The sequence below is a fragment of the Grampus griseus genome (genome assembly GCF_964374135.1).
Source record: "Grampus griseus genome assembly, chromosome: 1".
NCBI classification, from domain to species: Eukaryota; Metazoa; Chordata; class Mammalia; order Artiodactyla; family Delphinidae; genus Grampus; species Grampus griseus.
Window position 1 is genome coordinate 63,356,208 of NC_139017.1, and position 21,400 is coordinate 63,377,607.

Consider the following 21,400-nt stretch of genomic DNA (forward strand, 5'->3'; position numbering starts at 1 on the left):
TCGAGTGACACAAGAGTGGTCCCAACCATAGAACACGGGAGTCTAGGAGAGAGAGTGGTTCAGACAGAGAGCCACATAAAAGGCCTCATGAGAATGGCCTTGGGGAATGGGTGTTATTTGGACAGAGAGCAGAAAGAGGGGAAGGCTATTCTGAGCAGAGGAGCAGAGCGAAGATGGATTGCTGGGGTGGCACCATGCGAAAATGGCAAGTCATCTGAATTTGACCAGCATGTGAAGAAGAGACAAAGCCAGGAAGGTTGTCAGCAGTACACAGTTGACATTGAATTGTGGGTGAGACAGTGGAACGATGGAACTCTTCTAAAGGGGAGACCTGAACATTTTTATTCCTCAACTTCTTGAATGCACTAAGCTCACTTCCTCCTCAGGGTTCTTAGAGCCTCTGTTCCCTCTGTCTGGTACACCTTCCCCCCAACTTCTCTTTTCTCCCCTCGGCTGAATCCTACTCATCCTTCAGATCTGAGTATAACTGTCATTTTCTCAGAGAAGTCTGCCCTGGCCTTTCAATTGAAATCAGATTCCCCTGCTATAGTCTCTCATCTCATCTAATTATTTTCCTTCCTTGTACTTAACTTGGGTTATAATGATATATTTATGTCTGTGACCATATTTTTGATATCCATCTCTTCCATCCGACTGCATAAGCTCCATGAGGTCAGGGACTTTATCTATCTTGTCCCTTAGAGTATCCCCAGTAACTGACAGGCAAAAAGATCTCGAGAAGTGTTGGCTAAATGATAAGTGAATGAATGAGTGACAGCAAAGAGAGAAAACAATATAAATAGAAACCCCCCTTACAGACACACACACACAAAACAAAAACATGTCATTAATAAGAGAAGGATCATGGTCTGGTGCAAGATACATTGGCTAGGACTTAGAGTTGGGGGCCTGGTTTTTACGCTCATTTCTGCCACTACCTAACTGTGAGACCACATCCAACATGCAATTTGTTAGAGTAGCTATTTTTCCTTCTCTGCGGTCACAGCCTTGGTCTCAAATTCCTCATTTATAAAATTGTGATAATACAGCCTGCCCTATTTATCTTCAATATTGGTAAAAGCACTTGAACTTAATATACCGTCATGTAGGTAAAGTACTACACAAATATAAAAATATTAATCCACAGCATCAGTGTGGAGATATTTGCGTCTAAATTGTATATCTAATGTCTATTGGCAATTCGCAAATAAGTGACTTCAGTTTTTCATTCATGTTTGCTGCAAAAATTATTTTCTATCACCATTGGTCAAAAGTAAAAAAAAAAAAAAGTTAAGACCAGTGGTAAAGCTATATCATTTCATTACCAGAGTGACTATGAAATATTATGTCGAGTCTGTGTTGAACATACTAGTGAAAACACATGCCCTTTACATTTACTCAAAGGCACTAATGGCTTTCATAAAAGCAGAATGTATCATTTAAGAGGACTAAATAATTAGCCTTGACAAGAAGTAAGCTCAGGATTCTATGAATGAATTAGCCAATTCCCACTATGGATACTGAGTATTTGGTTTTTAATTTTACATCCTAATGAAAATTGAAGACCAGCTGGAGACACTGCAGGGACTGAGACACAGGGTTGTCTGGGAAGGGCTTAAGTTAGGATAAAGTTGTTATATCAACAATGGTCTTAAACAAGGCACAGTGGTGCCAAGCAAAAAATGTGGATTAGAAAGAAAAGCCACATTTGTATTTTTTGTACTTTAGGCTTAGTATTTTATGGCTTGTTATGGAATGTTAAACCATATGGAAGGTATCCCACAAGGACAGCAGGCTGGGATATTTTGGGTCTAATCATATCAAGCATTTTTTAATGCAAAACTATTTATTGAGCATCTATTGTGTGTTCTAACGTTTATGTGAGAAAATTTTATGTGGGGAAACAGTTGGGAGAAGGTAAACGGTCATGAACAACGAACCAGAAGTTGGAATGAACATGTTGTGCTCCCACAGTGAATGAGCAAATTAGCAAGAGCAGAAGGGACCATTGGAGAAAGGGAAGAAAGAAAAGCAAGAAAATATTACTTCCTTGCTTGTATAGAACTTTATAATATGAAACAAACAAACAGACCTAACCCCAAACCAACCCAAAATGTATGCACAATTCTCATCACATTTGATCCACCAAACAAAAACCAAATGCAGAAACCTCAGTGAGGTCGGGGGTATGGGTGTTTGCCCCAGAGAGTAAATGAGCTTGCCCAAGGGCACACAGCTGAATAGCGGGGTGGGGGGGGGACGCCTCACATTACTCTCCCAGAGCACTTTCCTCTGTAGGGCTCAAAAGATAGGATGAGATGCGATGGTGAAGCCTTTCCACGCCAGGCTAAGGAATTTAGTCTTTATTCTGTGAGGAAAATAAGTAGACAGTACACCTAATTTAGCACAAGGAGAAGAAAGCAGAGTTCACCACAAACCACCAACAGGTCATCTTGACATGGACCTTGGACAAGGCTCTATAGAGAGCTTTCTAAAGGATGGTTTTTGAGTGCTTGGAAGAACCCTTGCCAGCACTGGTTCACCGGAAAGCCAATTATGTTTGAGCATCTCATTTTCTCTTCTGACAGGAGTACCATAGAAAATTTAGTTTGTACTTCAATAAGACACTTGTTTCAGATACCACTCTGGAGAAAATGGGCAATTACAGGATGGGTGGTGGATTAATTTGCATTGAATTTTTTTCCACTTTATTTCTTTTAATTTTTTTGATTTATTATTCTTTTATTGAAGTATAGTTGATCTACAATTTTGTGTTAGGTTCAAGTGTACAGTAAAGTAAGTCAGTTATATATATGTGTGTATATATGTATACATATAAATATACATATATACATTTATTCTTTTTTAGATTCTTTTCTATTATAGGTTATTATAAGATATTGAGTATAGTTCCATGTGCTATACAGTAGGTCCTTTTTGGTTATCTATTTTATGTATAGTAGTGTGTATATGTTGTAATTTGCAGTGAATTTTAAAGGTGAAGGGGATTTTAGAACTCATCTAAACTACTCCATCCTTTTAAAAATGAGAAAAAGGAAACACGGGGTAAATCGACTTGCTTTAAGTTATATCATCATCAACATCATCAAAAGCTTACACATACTGAACACTTACTGTGTATCTGGCACATTCTAAGTGATTAATATGTATTGGCTTCTTTAATCCTCACAACAAACCTATGTGGTAACAGAGGCTCAGGGAGATTCAGTAACTTGCCAATATCATGAGGTTATAAGCAATGGACCTGGGATTTGCCAGCAAGGCTGGCTTCTGAGTTGGGGCTTTCTCTTTAGGTACACCCTCTCCAGGACATAAAACTAGAAAGTGGGAGAACAAAGTGTCACTGGTACTAATGAATGGACTTTCTGGTGGTATGCTATAAGACGTCCTTGCTATGTCGTTTTCAACATTTTTACCCACAAGTTGGATAAAATATGGAAAGCAGTTCATCAGATCTTCAGAAGTTGTGATATGGGGAGAGGAATAAAAAATACACTGGACAAAAGAAGCAGGATCTCAAAAAATACGGGCTGATGAATGAATCTAAATGTTTTCATTTCAGAGGAATATAGGAAGATATTGCGTGTTGACTCCCAAACCAATTGCCCAAGAATGGGTTGGAGAATATGCATAAAAGAGAATACAACTTGGGGTGTGGGATTTATCAATTCCAACATGAATAAGCATGGGGGGCTGACCAGAAGCTAATGCAAGGAAGCAAATGACATTCTGTGTGTATTTTGCACTGGTCACGTCCATGCTGGTTCTCAGCTGATGCTATGAGGCCAGTGACTAGCCAGGCGAGCTCCAGTCACCGAGACTTTTCACAGTGACGGCCTGATCTTTCTTCCTCCTTCCTGACCTGCTTTTGCTCTGGCGTCCATCTTGGCCTCTTCCCCCATTGTCATCCTGACTTTGTTCCTGCCTCTTGCCCTTTATTCTCAGTTTTTGTTCTGGGTTCTCCTAGCATGTGAATCTTGGGGTATTTTTCCCCATGGGGACCTGATTTGACTGCCTCTCTGACTATCAGCCATGCTGCATCAGGAGAAAACCTCTCATCTTTGTTTCAGCCTCTCAGAGCTTAGTCCATGACTCTGACCCCTGGAGGGCGTGCTGATAGCACTCCCATTGCCCTGCCAGTACATACAGCACAAGAAGATTTGGACCATATCTGGAGTATTGTATCCAAGTCTGGCCTACCCCCTTCCCTACCATAAGGGAATCTCTGTAAATTGAAGTATATTCATAGAAAAAGGATAGGCTGTGAATAGTCTTGAACAGTTGGTGATATGTGGAATGAATAAAAGAGGCCAGAATGCCCGGAGAAGGTAGACTATGGGCTTGGGAGAGTTATCTCTGACTTTGCAGAAGATCCTACTGTGAAAGACTGCACAGGTTTCTCTGTGTGGCTCCAAGGAGTAGCCTAGAACCTGTGGGCAGAAGTGGCAGGGAGGAGACAGATTTCAGCTTAATAAAAAAACTTTCTCATGGTAAGAGCTGTCCAGAAATGGAATAGAATGAAATGGTAGTGAGCTCCCCATTATTGGAGGTATTCAAGTATAGGTGGAGCAGTGGCTTGTCAGGAAAGCTGTATAGTAGATCCAAACATCAAAGGGATGCTTAGGCTTTTTCATCTGTGGGTTGGTTGCACCCAAGAGTCTCTGTGCCACTGAGGACTCAATGGTGCTTTTTGAACAGGTGGCCTGATGACAGTGGTATGTAAGGTAAATGCATCTGTCCAGTGAAATATCAGAGAAGGACCACCCCATTTGTCTTTCCTACCTGTATATTTTCTGTGTCAGCGAGCTCTGGCTTCTAACTGCCTTTGTCAAGCTTCTACCTTTAGAGCACAGACAAATGCTTTCGGCCACCAGAACAGGAGGGGCCCACCCCAGATCTAAGGGCCACTCTCGTTTAGTTTTCCAAAGCTGAGGATGGCCTCTCACACTTGGCCAATCTTGTGTTTATGAAAGGGCTCTGTTCTCTCTTGGCCCCTATCCCCACCGCCTTTCCCAGATCAAATACCAAGTGCATTGGATAGATAGAAGCCGCAGTGAGAAAATGCATTTTAATAAAACCCCATTGATTTTGGGGGCTGCAAGTAAAGAAAAGGCACCTAAAGAGTCACACCCCCCCACACTCCCCCGCCCGGCCACTTCCCCCTCCTCTGTCCTGACCTACTCTGGGGCGGTCACACATCGATTGGCTTCCCAGATAATAGATTGTGCCACCACCGGTGGGGACCTCTGGGGACCAGCCGGAAGGTGGAAGAGTCGCACGCAGCAGCCCAGCCCCGACTTAATCAAACTAGCAACAGGATCTCCAGCGGCAGCGCGGCGGTGGCAGTGTGGCAGTGGCGGCAGCGGCGGCGGTATTATGCGTGATTACTGACAGGCACCAGCTGCTGCCGCCACCGCCGGCTCAACGCACGATGTGGACTCTCAGATCGAGAGGCAGATTCCTGACTAATCCCAGAGGGCTGGCCCAGCCCGAGCTGCCCGGGCTGGTAGGAAGCGATGACCACTCTTGCTAGCCCAAGTTGAAGGGAGCCCGGCTGCGCTCGGGAGCCGGGAGAGGCCGAGCGATTGAGCAGACGCGCCCGGGAGGATTATGAACTGAAGAGTCAACATGTACGGAAATTATTCTCACTTCATGAAGTTTCCCACAGGCTTCGGAGGTGGGTATTTCACATGGCTTCACCGTGGGGACCGTCTGGAGAGACGGAGCGGAGATGGGGAGATCCGGATAACTGGATTAGGGTTGAAGTAGGAGAGCATATATGTTTATAGGCATATATAGTGTGTTTCCGTGTGAGTGTGTGAGTGTGTGTGTGTGCATGAGAGAGGGACAGGGGCCGGGAGAGGGAGGGAGCGAGAGAGGGGGAGAGAATGGTCCGTAGGTGAGGATCTGTTTGTACATCAGAATGAGTGAACGGATGGGAGGATATGGGGATATTCTAAGGAGAGCCTCAACCCACATGCTTGGGAATATGTCTGAGACAAAGGTAGACTAAGTGCATTGTTATAACCCGGTGTGTTTGCGTGGGTGTGAAGAGTGGAAAAGGTAGGGGAAATTACTAGGAGGTACCTATTATCCAACTTGCCATGCGGAAAAAAAAAATGTGACTAAAAAGGTTTTGCCTATATTAAGGGTCCCTGGGATACTTCATAACAAGGGACTGATTGTTTTATTTAAAAGCAGATTTCCTTAGAATTGCATTTTTAAAAAAAGAAAACATAGCACTTTAATTTGCCACCCCGTTCTCCTTCCTCTGTTTTCTCCCCTTTTGATTTGCTAATAGCCTCTTGACCCCTCCCCTGCCGCTGCCCCCAATTCCATTTCCAGGGTCGCTGCCATCAGTCGGAATCTGGGAGTGGGTGGAGGGTCTGGGTGATCCAGGTCCTCATAGCAGAAAACAGGCGAGCTGGAGCTCCAAGTTGCCAAGCCAGGCAGCGCAGCTGGGCGGCACTTCCCGGGGGCTGCCTTCACACCCAGGCACTTTGGTCCCAAGGCTCCTTCCATTCGGTGACAGAAGCAGTACAGTCGCACAGCTTTGGATACGTGGAAACAACAGCTGACCAACTGGCCTCTCACTTGGCAGCTGGTGGTGTATAGGTCGGGTTCTTGGGAGCCAAAGGGGAGAGCTTTGGCCCTGCGGATGCTGGCAGGCAAGACAAAGCAGAAACTCTTGTCAGGTCTTGAGAACTGAAAAGTCCCTGCTCTCCCCACCTCCTGTGGGTCATAGGCCATTCATCTGAAGGCTTGGGGGAAAGCTCGCCTACCCCTCTGGGCAGTCCCCTCTATACGGTGTGGTGGGACAAGGCCAGTGGATGGGGTCCCTGTCCTGGAGTCATTAAGCCAGGGGGTTTGCTGATTCATTTGGGGTACATTGGGTGGTTTTGTGGGCCAAGCATGGAGTTAGGCGCTGGTAATACAGATGTGCGTGAGATGTAGTCTCTACTATTTGGACCGGGCAAGCTTGTTATTACCCAGACAGATTGTAATACTGCATGGCATGTGCCCTATCTGTTGCAGAAGGAGGTTGCCACTTGGACACAGCGGGTGGGGGGCCATGGACACACATCCTGGAGGCGGTAATGCTGAAGCTCTTGGGGCCAGTCTTGTGACATGACCCGTTGAGAGTGGTGGCCAAGGCTGTGACCTGGACATCTGATCTCCAGTTTACAGTTGGGTCCTGGGTGTGAAAAGCCTTTTCAGCTCCCATCTTGGTCCCATTCACAACCGAGAAGTACTTTTTCCTTTTCCCTCTGAGTTCAGTTGTCTGAAGAACGTGCTTATCCATGAAATTCTTGGGACCCCTGAGGTCTGTGAGGTTATGGCTTCATGACTGCCAAGGAGACCCTCTGCGACAGTTGGGGTGAATAAAAGGATTGAAGGTGGACAAATGTAGGGAGAGAAAGTCTGGAGAAAGAAGATCTAGTCCAGAATTCGCTGGGGGCTGCTGGCTGGAATCTTGGGACGGTAACCTCCTAAGGGACCTCAAAGAGCATCTTAGCCCTCTTATATTATAGATGTGTAAACTGAGGCCTCAATAAAGGCAGGAATAGTTTAAGGTTATGTGGAGTTGAGGGGGAGAGCCCTTCCGGAAAAGCCCCTCACACACACACACAGAAAGAGAGAGAGAGAGAGAGAGAGAGAGAGAGAGAGAGACAGAACTAAGTTTGGTTTCTAGATTTTCACTTACTAGCTGTGTGACCTTAGGCAAGTTATTGAACCTCTCTAAGCCTCGTCTCTAAAACGAAGTTTAACATCCCATCCTCAGATCATGGATGTGAGCATTAAACGTGCAAATGCTTGAAAAAGCAGCTATAGAGTGTTGTCTGTATATAAAAGTTAATATTTTCATCCCCTCCATTTTGTTCAAGTACTAAAATGCAAATTAATCTAAAAATCAAACATTACTGTAGAATAATGAATTAGGAATCTGGGGAAATAAAATTGAATCCATGAAGACCCACATACGTTGCTGGTTTAAATTTTCATAATTGTGAGAGCTCTGGTATTTAGTGTAATTAGGTTTCAGATAAAAGGAAACACAATTGGCTGGACCATGGAAGAAGTAGGCTGATATAACATGAGGGGTGGGAGGAGAAAGGATAATCTAGGCTGTTGAAACATCTCCCCCTGATGCTTCTTTTCCTCCCCATTCCTGAGGGAGGAGAACAATTATTTTGTATAGTTCTGCTGAGGTTTTCCATTTTGTTTGCTTTTGCCAGCTAAGAGGCAGAAACACTGAGCAAAGGACAGGGACCCCTTGAAAATGGAGGTCTTCATGAGAACTTGCAGTGGTGAGGGAGGGAGGGAAGGAAGGAGGAGGACCCACCCATAGGCACTGGGGAAACCTGAGGATGAGAGCAGAAATTACCTGCAGCCTCTCACCACCTTTGCCCAAACGCAGCGAGTTGTGCCACACATATGAAGTGATCTAGTGTATAACCCCTGCCCTTTTACATATTAGCAAATGGAACCACAGAGGGCTCCTGGGATTTGTGAGGAGCTCTAGGGAAGCAATGTCACCCTTGGGAAACAACACCTGAGGTTTGCATCTGGGCTGTGCTTACCAGATATCAGGCCTTCCCCCCATCTGTGAACAAGACACTGGTCAAAGTGGCCACAGAGTGGGGACTAGTTGGGTTGCAGCAGCCCCACCAGCGTGCCCACTCTCCCAACTCTGGGCCCTGCCATGTGATGAGGTGAGAGCCCTTTTCTTCTCCTTTTCTGCCAAGTCCTGGCTTTGCCAGCTGCCCAGTAAGAGATTTGTTTGCCTGGATGAGACAGTTGCTGCCTCTAAGAAGATGGCAAAACAAAGCCTGTAATCCCCCCCGTCCAATTGTGCGGTAATCCTCAGGGTGAGAAGGAGATCAGGGGAGAGGGGACTTCTCTTGTTTCATTTAACAAGCACGCAGTAGCGCTTACAGCTACCATTGTAAACACTTCACTAGTATTATCTTATTTAATCCTCATGACAACACAGTGAGTAGGTACTATTACTAATAGTATCACATTCCTTTTATCAGCGAGGAAACTGAGGCATTTCAAAGTGCAGTAACTTCTTTTAAGGTCCCATAGCTGGAAAATGGCACAGCCAAGGCTTTGAATGCAGGGAGTCTGGCTCCAGAGTCCAGGACGTGCTGAGTTGCCTCTCACGGCTTCTGTGGGCCACAGACTTGCTGCAGGAAGCTAAGGCCGCAGTGCCCGCCTTGAGGGGGTGAAGAGCCCTAAGCCAGTCACGGTACTGCCCAATGGTTGCAGACACAGTAGCCTGGGCTTGAGGAATAAAGCGCAGGATAGGTTAGCAGTCACTCAAGAGCAATGGTGGCCTCTGGACAATTAACTGCTGGCTTCTTCTGGGGCCCTACTGATTTGCAAGAGTCCTGCCCTACAGACTCTGACCATCTGTGTAGAATACTGCCCTTCTCACCTAAGAATAACCATAGAGGAAGGGTTGAGTTGGAGGTGCGTGCGTGTGTGTGTGTGTGTGTGTGTGTGTGTGTGTGTGTGTGTGGAGGGCAATATGAGGATGTGGGAGGAGGGTGTGTATGTATGTGCGTGCGCCAGAACATATTTTTCCCCTCCAACAAATGTGTGGGTGGCTAATAGGGACCTACCATGGATGTAAGTGGTTAGGGTTTATGTAGGAAGGAATAACTGTTTACGACATTTAGGAAGGAACATATTCAGTATAAACTATCTTCTGAAACATTTACAATCTTACCAAGAGATAGAGAGCTGAATAGCAACTGGGGGAAGAAATTATGCAAAGGGTAATCAAACTTCTCCACCTCTTCCTTCCCTTCATTATGTAGCTTCTGTATCTGCAGAGAATTTAGCCACCAGAGTTGGGTGGCTGGGATGCCAGGGCTCCCAGAGGAAGCTGCTATTTTCTCCTCTTATTTGAAAGTAGAAAACACAGAGGCCCAGGGAATCTAAGAAGTGAACGTTCTAGAATGCCTGGGTTTGGGTGGCTTTCATGAGATTGACCCAGGTCTTGGTTCAGTGATTTTCTCAAAAGAGTGAAAATAATAGCTGACGTTTATTAGACACCTTCCATGTGCCAAGCCCTCTTCCAAGGGCATTACATGCCCCGTCTCATTTAATATTCTCAAGGACCCTAGGAGGTAAGGTACCATTGTTATCCCTGTCCCCATTTTTACTGACAGAAACGTCGAGCCACAAGGAAGTTGGGTAACCTGCCCAAGATCACCCAGCTGGTAAGGAGTGGACCCAGGACCCCAATCCGGGCAGATGTCAGGAGTGTTGCGCTTAACCCTACACTGTGCATATCGCTGGCTGCTTGCTGGGGAAGGCAGAGGGGGTGGGAAGGGTGGAGAAGAGGTGGAGGGGGGCGGGTGTGTGGAGTCCCAGATCCACCCCAAATGGGTGAATTATGTATAAGAACAACAATTAACATATTCGGTTCTTACTCTGTGCTCTTCACAACTTATTTAGGGATCATAATGCTTTTTCTTGAATATGCATACTTGCAGCAAATGAATAAAATGACAGGGGTGGGGGCAGGGGACTGAGCCATCAAAGGTGCTAATAAGACAAAGGTCAAAAAAATTTCCAGGGCTTCCCTGGTGGCGCAGTGGTTGAGTCTGCCTGCCGATGCAGGGGACACGGGTTCATTCCCCGGTCTGGGAAGATCCCACATGCCACGGAGCGGCTGGCCCGTGAGCCATGGCCGCTGAGCCTGCGCGTCCGGAGCCTGTGCAATTTCCAGGTGAACCTCACTTGATTTTAATACATGGAACTTGATTTTGTATTTTAGGGTGGAGGTTGGCAAACTTCTCCTCTACAGGGCCAGATGGTAAACATTTTAGTCTTGGCTGGCTATAGTGTCTTCCACAACTGCTCAGATCTGTTGTGATGGGGAAGCAGCTGTGGTCAAACGCATAAGCTAATGCACAGGGATGTGCCCTGTTGAGTATGTTTGCCAACCCCTAGGGGATCATTCCAGAGAAGTTTCATTACTGTTTCTGATTGTCCCCCAGTTAGCGTGATTAACAGCACTACCTCTAAATAACTTCCCTGCACCCCTTCCCTTCCCTGCAAGAGCTGAATCTTTTTTTTTTAAACATCTTTATTGGGGTATAATTGCTTTACAATGGTGTGTTAGTTTCTGCTGTATAACAAAGTGAATCAGTTTTACATATACATATGTTCCCATATCTCTTCCCTCTTGCATCTGCCACCCTCCCACCCTCCCTATCCCACCCCTCCAGGCAGTCACAAAGCACGGAGCTGATATCCCTGTGCTATGCGGCTGCTTCCCACTAGCTATCTATTTTACGTTTGGTAGTGTATATATGTCCATGTCACCCTCTCACTTTGTCACAGCTCACCCTTCCCCCTCCCCATATCCTCAAGTCCATTCTCCAGTAGGTCTGTGTCTTTATTCCTGTCTTACCCCTATGTTCTTCATGACATTTTTTTCCTTAAATTCTATATATATGTGTTAGCATACGGTATTTGTCTTTTTCTTTCTGACTTACTTCACTCTGTATGACAGACTCTAGGTCTATCCACCTCATTACAAATAGCTCAGTTTCGTTTATTTTTATGGCTGAGTAATATTCCATTGTATATATGTGCCACATCTTCTTTATCCATTCATCCGATGATGGGCACTTAGGTTGTTTCCATCTCCGGGCTATTGTAAATAGAGCTGCAATGAACATTTTGGTACATGACTCTTTTTGAATCATGGTTTTCTCAGGGTATATGCCCAGTAGTGGGATTGCTGGGTCAATCTTTAAAGCTAGAAAAAGGACTTGCTGCTCATCCGTTCTGACCCCTCAGTTACAGATGAGGACACTTGGGAAAGAAGGTGGGGCTTGCCCAGGACCTGTGGCTGTTTACGGTCTTCAAACTGGGTTCCCCTGAGCCCCCTCGGGAGCCAGCTGGGGTGGCAGAAAGAAGAGTAGAGGGAAGCTAAGCCACAGAGAGCCCTCCCCCAACACTTTGGTAAAATAACAGTACTACCAACTACACAGGGTCAGGGTTAACTTTCCACAGTATAGGGGTTCAATAAAATAAAGCCTGGATAATTGTAAACACACAGTAAAAGTTCATTTCTCTTTCCTACTTCAGAAAAGTTGGAGACTATGGTAGTAAGTTCAGCTAAAATTTTGTATGTAGGTTTTTCTTAGAGGAGGTATGCCTGTTCTTAAAATGTCAGACTGTGCAGTAGGAGAGGCTGACAAAATGAAGTAAAGAAGCCATCGATTCTGTGCCAGTTACAGAAAATTGTATTTTAACGAGTTATTCCAGGGCAGACACTCATGAGATCCGGCAGAAACAGAGCAGTGACCTGGGACCTCCCATCCCTATAATCTTCAGGATACCTTCGCCCCAGGCCAGTGTTCTTAACGAGTCATGTTCCCCTGAGTTTCCCCAATTTCAGTTTGCATACCCTGGGGCCCTTGGCTCCCTTATCAGATACTGTAACTGAGAAAGGGGTGAGGGAGAGAGCAAGCGATTCTAGGTTGAAGACCAAACTCAAATTCCTGATGGGATTTCAGAATTCAGCATCTGAACCTAAAAAATGGAAAAGCTTGTGATCTTTGGTTAAAAAAGCATTTACTAAAAGAGGAGCGGCAAAGAAAGTGTTTAATAAATATGTTGGGCTGTTTCTTCTAGGCTGGTTGCCTGAGTTTCATTTCTGTGACTCAGTATCTCTTTTGTCCCTCCTTCGGCTGGTCACTAGTGTCATGAGGAAGCAGTCCCTTGGAAGGCTTGGGGCTCACGGTACCTATGTTTTCTCAGCCCCAGTGACATGGGGAGCAGAGCAAAGGTTAGAGATCTTCAGGAGGGAAAGTATATCCAGACTGCTCCGGGAATGCCTGTCAATCATTCATTTAGCACACCTTGTCTCAGCATCTGGCTTGTGCAAGAATTGTGTGGGACACCGAGAACTAAGACCCATCCTCTGCCCTGAAGGAGTATATAAACCAGTTACAAGCTCTGAAGTCTGCAGAACAGTTAGAGATGAATTATTCCTGGAAACGTTTCTTGGGGCTGAAGTTAAGTGAATAGATTCAAGGAATTTAGGTACCTGGAACCTGAGAACAAATAATACCATGTCCATTACCCAATGGTAACATTGCACTAGGGATATGGTTTGCTGTATTTTAAGACAACTGCTGTCTTTAGAAGACAGTCCATATTGAGAGGCTAGGGAGAGCATATATGTACAAGAAGCCTATATAGACAGAGAAAGGGATTGAGGTCATGGATTCAAGAGCTGGGTGTGGGCAGAACTGGTGTTCAAGGACTTCCGGAACAAGGGGTGAGAGGGGGGCACCCTCAGCAAATGCCTGGAGCACTTCCTGGCATTTGTCTTGGTGGATGGGCTGGTACATGGTGTATCAGTGCATGGAACTTGTTTAAAGGGTCAGACAGCCTGTCCTGGTTGGTGGAGACCCTGCTCCAGTACCCTCTGGTGCCTCAAATGTGTTAGGGATGGCACAATATCCATCTGTACCAGAGAAGTTCAAATTTGGTCCTGGGTGGGAAGGCTGGTTTGCAGGCCAAATGCCGTTAATTACGTGTAGGAAGGTTGACAGAAATAATGCTAGACTCAGATTCTAGGTCTCTAGTAATTCACAATAAGCACTTGAAAATGTCACTTTATCATTCTGAACCTCAGTTTTCTAATCTGCCTAATGGGGATAATTTCTGCCCTTCCAACTCTTCTGAGTCAGTTTGAAGCTTGAATGGAACAGACAGTGGCCTCCAAGGGACTGCTATATCCGTAGTGTCTAGCACAGAGCCTGGCACACAGTAGGCGCTCAACAAATATTTTTTGACTGACGGAACCAATAACTGATATGGAAATACACAGCAGATAATTATAAAGAGTTTTATGAATGTAAGGCAGTATGTAGTGGATGGAATAAGCTTGGACCTGGGAGCAGAAGACCCAGTGTTTTTGTCCTGTGTGGCCTCGACCTAGTCATGCAACTTCTCTGGGATTAGGTTCTCTTCTATAAAATAAGGTGGTTCTTCAAGTCCTGAAAGTCTGGTTTCTACCCCAAAACAATATGGCCTTATTAATTTATGACAGAATTAATTGGGAATGGTGATTAAACTGATCATGGCAGGAGCTAGTTTGTATTTGCTCATTCATGAAAAAATAACAAAAAAGGTTTGTTAAGCAACTAAGATTGTAGAAGTGTTGAGCCTCTTTACGTTACATCGTTTTTCGAGCAATTTAAAAAGCAAGCATAGTAGGAACCCCATTAGCATATTAACGGAGTGTTAATTACAAAAGAGTCTTTTAAAGCAGATTTTATAAAATCCCCACTTAATAACCATTAGCTTGTGGTACTTGAAGAACAAACTCTTCACGTGTGTTACTTAGAAGTATTAAAATCGTAATTTAAAAGTAATCTGCCAACTTGTCATGAATTTAGACTGATTTTCCTCTCAATTGATCCAAATGAGTGAGGTTTTGCTATAATTATATATAATGCTGGTAATAATGAGGCTGATTATTAATCTTTGCCTGCTTTTCACTACCTCCATCATTACAGGTTTTAGGGGAGGGGGTGGGGTGGAGGGAGAAGGGAGGGATGGAGGGGGGAGTGGAGGATGCCAATCTCCCCCTCCCCCTTCTCCAGGCACTAGAAGAAGGAACCTCCAGCCCCTACCCTGAACAGCCAGCCAGCTCTCCTTTGGGGACTGCAGGAATCAGGCAGAGCTACCCTGTGTGAGCCCAGAAAGGCTGGCCAGTTGGCCAGGGCTGCACACAGCCGTGTCAGCCTATCAGCTGCTGTGTTCTCTTATTCCTGCTGAGAGGCCAAGGGGGCTGAGCCTCGGGGGCAGAAGGAGTGCCTCTTCTCCCACAGCTCGCAAGCCACTTCCATCACGTTTCTTCATTTTCCCCATCAAGAAAGCCAGAAAGGACATTGGTAGCAGAGAAAGCTTCCTGTTAAGAGATACAGCCTCTACTTCTTCTCACTCCCTGAGAACTAATATCTTGGTGTCCACATCTGTTAAAATGTGGAGCTCAGTGCCTGTAAAATACCTTCCCATCCGGTCTCAGGGTGGCCGTGCGGCTCTGATGTGTGTGTGAAAGGGTTTTGAAAATGCCACAGCAGTTTAAATATAAGAAACGCATATTAGACAGCCCCTGGCATCTGAGTATCCCTTCTGTGGAAGAAAGAGGGAGGAAAAGGTTAGGCTGAGCTGGGACCCCTGATGAAGGAAACCAGAGCTTGTGTTTGATGTGAGAGGCTGGAGGCAGATGGGAAGTGTTCTAGTCAGAAAGTGCCAGGTCATCTACAGACCACTATGTATAAAATAGATCACTAATAAGGACCTGCTGTATAGCGCAGGGAACTCTATTCAATACTCTGTAATGACCTGTATGGGAAAAGGATCGAAAAAAGAGGGGATATATGTATATGTACAACAGATTCACTTTGCTATACATCTGAAACTAACACAACATTGTAAGTCAACTATACTCCAATAAAAATTAAAAAAAAAAAAAAAAAGAAAGTACCAGGTCAAAGTCCTGAGAGAGGCCATGAGTTGGGTTAGGAAGGGCAGAGTTGGGGACAGAAATTGGGTCCAGGGAGGCTTGATGGAAGAGTGGTCCTGAGTAACTGCGATAAGTAGCTGCACAGCTAGTATAGTATATGGTGGGGCTGGGATTAAAATCCAGGTCTGCTGCTTTTCCCCTAGAATCGAATGCCACTTGTATAATTTACTAGCCATATTCTCTTGGGCAAGTTATTTAATTTCTCTGTCCCCCAGTTTTTGCATTTGTACAATTGGGGTGAGAGTTGGTAACCTCAAAGGAATTTGTAGGGATGAGATGAGTCAATATCTGTAAAGTGTTTAGAACCATGTCTGGCTCATGGCAATTGCTTAATAAATATTATCTGTTGTTGTTACTTAGTAGAGGAGATAAAATTTAAGTGTCAGTTAAGTGTCTTCATACGGCAGACCCTGGCCTACCTCTCTTGCAGCCTGTCTGTGTATTACAAGCCAAGCTGGGAAAGGCTGTGTGAGCAAGTTTCCCTTCAACTAGGAAGAACAGGCCAGGTTTCTGAATATTCTATGATTCTTAGGCTTATGTACTACATTCCTCCATTGGAGAAAAGGAGGCAGATCGGGTGTGAGATTGTGCCCACCGTGACAGAGAGTAGAGTGGGGTAGGGCCCTGTGATGTTCCCTGGACTTCAAATGGAGAGTTCTGACTCTTAGAAATAGCAAGTTTTTGCCTCTGTCCCCTTCCCTGTGGATGGGTATTAACCATTATCAATGATTCATCGTAAGTTTCCATTCCATCCTGAAGCTGGGACAGTGAATTCTCTACCCAGGTACAGCAGGAAAGGGGTGGAGCACCAAGCCATTTGTTCTCTTGTCTAGCCAATTAGAAAGACTCATGCTTAACATTTTACGTTTATTGGCTGAGGATAAGGTTGCCAAGCAACTTCCTTGCCTTGGTAAGAATTCTGTAGTTCTAAGTACCTGGGCTTCTCTTTCTCAATAAGTACCCCCTCAACACACACGTGCAATTTGTTGTCTAGAGATTGCAGGGATTTTGGATGTGGTAAACCATCAGGGACATAGATTTCTTATGCAAATAATTTCTATTGATGAACTCTATATATAGTTGTATACACTAATTAACCAAAAAATCTATTCCATTCATTGATTAGGCAACAAATATTTTTTGAGCATCTAGCATGTTCCAGGCACGGTGCTAGATACCACAATGATAATCGTGGTGAAATTTAAAATATGTGACAGGCAGTAGGTCACCAGGTACTCAGAATGGAAGTTAGCATGGAGGATATCTTTGTGCTGGGATGGATTCTGGGGAGATCTCGAGGGTCCTAGGGGAAGGGTTGGGGTGGCTGGGATAATGGAGGGGCACTCTGTGCTCAGAGGAGTGACTAATACTATAAACAACGGGTATGTACGTACTAGTGTATGGTAGAGACAATCCTTAACACAGCACTTACTATTGACATGGCTTGGGTTAAACCCTTTACTTACATAATCTTCTACAATGGTATTCAAGCCAGACTCAGGTCTCCCTCACCACTTTTACAGTATGGTAAGTAATTGCAGCTGCTACCACTGGGCCAGTCGTCTCAGATGCTCTTAGCAGCCCTGAGATAGGTATGCATGTCTCCATTTATGGCTGAGGAAACTGTGGATGAGAGAGGTCCAGTTCCTGGCTCAACTTTATGTGACTGGAAAGTGGTACAACCTCAATCCAACCTAGGACTTTTGGGCTTCAGAGGCTTGTAATCCACATAGACTGCACCCCTAATGCCCATGCAATGCACACACAGGCTTCGGAAATCAATAGAGTGTATGCACCCTGCAGATTTCCAAAGAGCTTTGCTTCCTGGTGACACCAGCAGCATCTCAAAGTGCAGTCTGGAATCCCAAACAGCCTGAAGGGCTAACATGGTCCAGCTGATGATGACAGGGGCCCCTTAGCAAGTGGTCCAGACTCAGACCATTGCAGACCACCACCTGCACTTCTTTTAGATGCCAGTGAGCCATGTGCTACCTACCTCAATGTGCATGGAGCAGCATTGGAAGGGATCTTAGAAGCCATTGTGTGCTGACTCCTTACCGGGGAGAATAAGGCCCGGGAATACGAAAGGCGCTTCTTCAGTCACCAGGAGAGAAGAGAAGCCCCTGAGAAAGTCCTCTCCCATCAGATAAGTTAATTTCTATAAAAATCATGGCTATGCTAAGAGAGTGAACTCTGCAGAGTACGGATTTTGTGTATTTCCTGGGCATCTGACAGTGGGCATGGTGTGAGAGGCTGACAGGGATCAGGAGGGTGTGTGGTCAGGGAGCGAGCAAGGCTGATGGGCTGCAGAGGCTGGAGAACTGGGCTCCCAGCCTCTGCAGAGGAGCCAGGGAGAAGCATTAGAGAAAAACTTGACTTCGGATTTGGACTAGAACCCAGGTTTCTGGAAAACTTGTGCTAGCTGTAATTCCCACATGGCTATGAAAAAAAAAGGAGTGAGAGTGAAAGAGACTGATAAAAATGTCATGGACAGGTATGCTTTAGAGTCTATTTGGGAGAATGGATTAATTTTCCATTGAGAAACACTTTTGTCATTATAGGCATTGTTTTCCACCTTTTCTAAAAGCAAGGCTGTTATTTCTAAGAAACGCTGGGTCATTGTGAGAGGCAAAGAACCAAAATGCATTTGTGTAAGATGTATTTGTGTTTTGGAATTTTACTTTAAAAAATACGGTTATAAAGTAGCCCATCTCTTCTGGGTCTTTGACTCAACAGAAACAAACCACATTTTAAAGGCCATTGTAAATCAAACTTTAACTGTGTTTAATTCTATCTCAGCAATATACCATTGTCATCACTGAGTAGTCAAGCCATATTCTGATTGTCTTAATTTATATTATTATTAAATATAATAAAAACAATGTACTTTTAAATCTCTCTCACATACCATTTTATTCTGGAAGCAATTTGTGAATTTCCCCAAGTCCATATTTTTATATTTTGCACAGTTCATGTTTCTTAAACATCATACCTTTGCATACTATTTTCATGATATCGAACATGTGTTCTTGTACTTAGAAGTGTTCTGAGGTCAATTTACTTTTCTTTTGAAAACTTAAATAGCAATTTTGAGGAACATCATTTTATATAAGAAACGGAAGCAGAGTCACTTGCTGTAAATAGGAGACAGTGAAAATGAATATAAAACTATTAATATTTTCAAAAGGTTTGCCTACATACCGCTTAAAACACGACCTAAAATGTCCCTTACCACTGGTGTTGCAGTTTCCACACCTTGGGAACTCTCAGGTTGATGAATGTGTGAAGGAAAATCTTGTTCCCGTCTGTCCCATAGCTCTGAGCCTGGTGTAAGGTACTGGGCTTTACCTTGGGGATATAGAAATGAAAGGCATAGTTTCTGAGATCCAATTAAAACAGAATATGCAGGGCCCTTTGGTCCATTTTTGGAAAGCCGACGCTGGAAGGGAAAGTCGGTTTCCCTCAGACGGCTTGGCTGTGGGGAAGGACAGCTGTCATCCCTGCCGAGTTCACGGCTCCTTGCCCATCAAGTCGGGCTGGCTCCTAACTCACCTGTCACATGTTATCTTAGTAACAGGCTCAAGGTGTACATTGGCCTCTTTAAATGTCACAGACTTCCAGTGCCTCAGAAGAGTCTAAAATTGTTCTTTCTAATCAGTGACCGTCTGGGAAGATTTTTGTTTTTTCTGTCTTGAGTTCTTGGAAGGTGCCCCCTTCTCTCTTCTTCAGATGAACTTTCAGCATGAGATCATTTCAGAATTGAGTTACCTTGTACTTTGTGATATGATGGCTCTCTGAATCATCTCTGCTATCCTTGACAGAGCACACAGGAGAGAGCACGGGCTTCAGATTGACAGTTTGAATCCAGGCTCTGCCGCTTATTTCCCGGCTAATGCCGGTACAGTGCTAGTGGTGAGGATACATCAACAGACACTTTTTTCCCCTCTCAATTTAGTGGAAAATACAAGGAAATACACAAGCTGTTACTTACAAAACAGAAAAGGGCATTAAACCAGAGTAGGAATACCAGGGAAGACTTCCTGGAGGAGGTGATACTTGAGTTAGACCTTGAAAGATGAATCAGAACTTGCTAGACAAAGGAAGTGGGGGTAAGTCATCCCGGAACTGGGAGCAGCATGGGGGTGAGACTGAGGCTAAGTGGTCTCATCTGTAAAAGGTTGAGATGAGGGGCTTCCCTGGTGGCACAGTGGTTGAGAGTCCGCCTGCTGATGCAGGGGACATGGGTTCATGCCACAGTCTGGGAGGATCCCACATGCCGCGGAGCGGCTGGGCCCGTGAGCCATGGCCGCTGAGCCTGCGCGTCCGGAGCCTGTGCTCCACAATGGGAGAGGCCACAACAGTGAGAGGCCCGCATACCGCAAAAAAAAAACACACACACACACAAAAAAAACAAAAAAAGGCTCAGATGATACTCATAGGCCTATTATCAGGATAAAATGAGTTAATGTATGGAAATTGCCTATTCAGGACACATAAGAAGTGTCTCACTTGTTCATTTAAACCCCTTTACCACTACTCTGTGGACCCAGAGCATTTGGTTCACCTCAGTTGTGGTACTTAAAAGATCATGATTGGGATTCATCTGTTTATGAGACAAGACACCCGATAGCCTGAAACTCTTAGGTGGAATCACTAGAAGGGCACAGGCTCCTCAGACATGGGAGTGACCGTCCTCTCCATAAGTAGACCTTAACTAAGTTAGCAGATGCTCCAAGGGCAACTCCAGGTTGACATTTTTCTAGTGGGACATTTATGGTTAAGAATAGCTGCACAGTTATACCTCTGATGCCCCACGCTTCCCTCCAGAACGTGAAGAGAGTACCTCCCTCCCTAAATTCTGTTCCTAATACTATGCTCAGTGCTACTGAGGTCTCCGAAAGGCTTAAGACATGCAGTGCCTTCTCTGCATGTAGAAGGCACTCAAGAGATATTCCTTGAACCAACAGTGAACCACCTAAGGTCAGGCACGTGACTTACTCCCTTCAGCATCCTATCTGCCTGGCGTGGTGTTGGGCTCCAGTAGGAAGGGGAGAGAATTGGATGGTTTCTCCAGCAAACCATGCTTACTGACCATCTCTCCCCTTAATCCTCTCATGTCCCATCCACGAGGACAGCATGGGTGCTGTGGTGGGGCCTAACACATGGTTCCTTTGAATCTGTTCTTGCAATGCCAGCCACACAGGGCAGTGGCGCTGTGATTTAGGGTGGGCTTCTCTGTTATTTTCCCAGTCTCTCCTCTGCTGTTGCAGACGCTCAGGCTCACAGCTCCTCTCTTCTGGAGAGAACGTTCCATGCCAAGCTCCTGAGATGACAGTGGGGCACACTTCTTTTCTTTCATCTTGAGTTGCAGCTAAACTTGGGCTCAACTTATCTGGGGAAAATGGTACCAGGTACCATCTGCCCAGAGCCCATTTCATAGACACTTGTGGCCGCAGCTCCCTATCCCCGGAGGCAGAAACACTCTGGGCAGTCCTGGCTGCGCTTCCTGGGCCTCTGTGGCCATTGAGCCATGCCCAAGCATCCTGAGTCTTCTTCCCTGAGCACTGATTAACCTTCCAAGAGATCGGCAGGACAGGAACCTTATGGGCATAAAGCTGCAAAAGCTACTGGCCGTCAAGGGCATGATAACAGTCTCTGCCTTCCCCATGGTCATTACGGAATGTGTTCCCGACGGCAGGAGCTGTGTTCCCTTCGGTTCTGAATCCCTAGCACCTGGTGTAGTTCCTGCACCTTAATAGATGCTCATTACATATGAATGAATGAATTTCTCCCGACTTTATAGGTTCA

At 45.2% G+C, this 21,400-nt stretch overlaps 1 protein-coding gene across 2 annotated transcripts in view; it reads left to right on the plus strand.

Annotated features, from left to right (window-relative positions):
- Positions 1-5,511: 5,511 nt before the first annotated feature.
- RXRG (retinoid X receptor gamma) overlaps positions 5,512-21,400 on the plus strand; it is a 44,067-nt gene continuing 28,178 nt past the window's right edge. The window contains exons 1-2 of one of the 2 annotated variants that reach the window (XM_082672793.1): positions 5,512-5,698; positions 10,203-10,253. Coding sequence is in view for 1 of the 2 variants with exons in the window: in XM_082672792.1 (XP_082528918.1) it covers positions 5,650-5,698 (49 nt within the window). In the remaining variant the exon portion in view is untranslated. The remainder of the gene's footprint in view (positions 5,699-10,202; positions 10,254-21,400) is intronic. The other variant, XM_082672792.1, reaches the window with a different exon arrangement.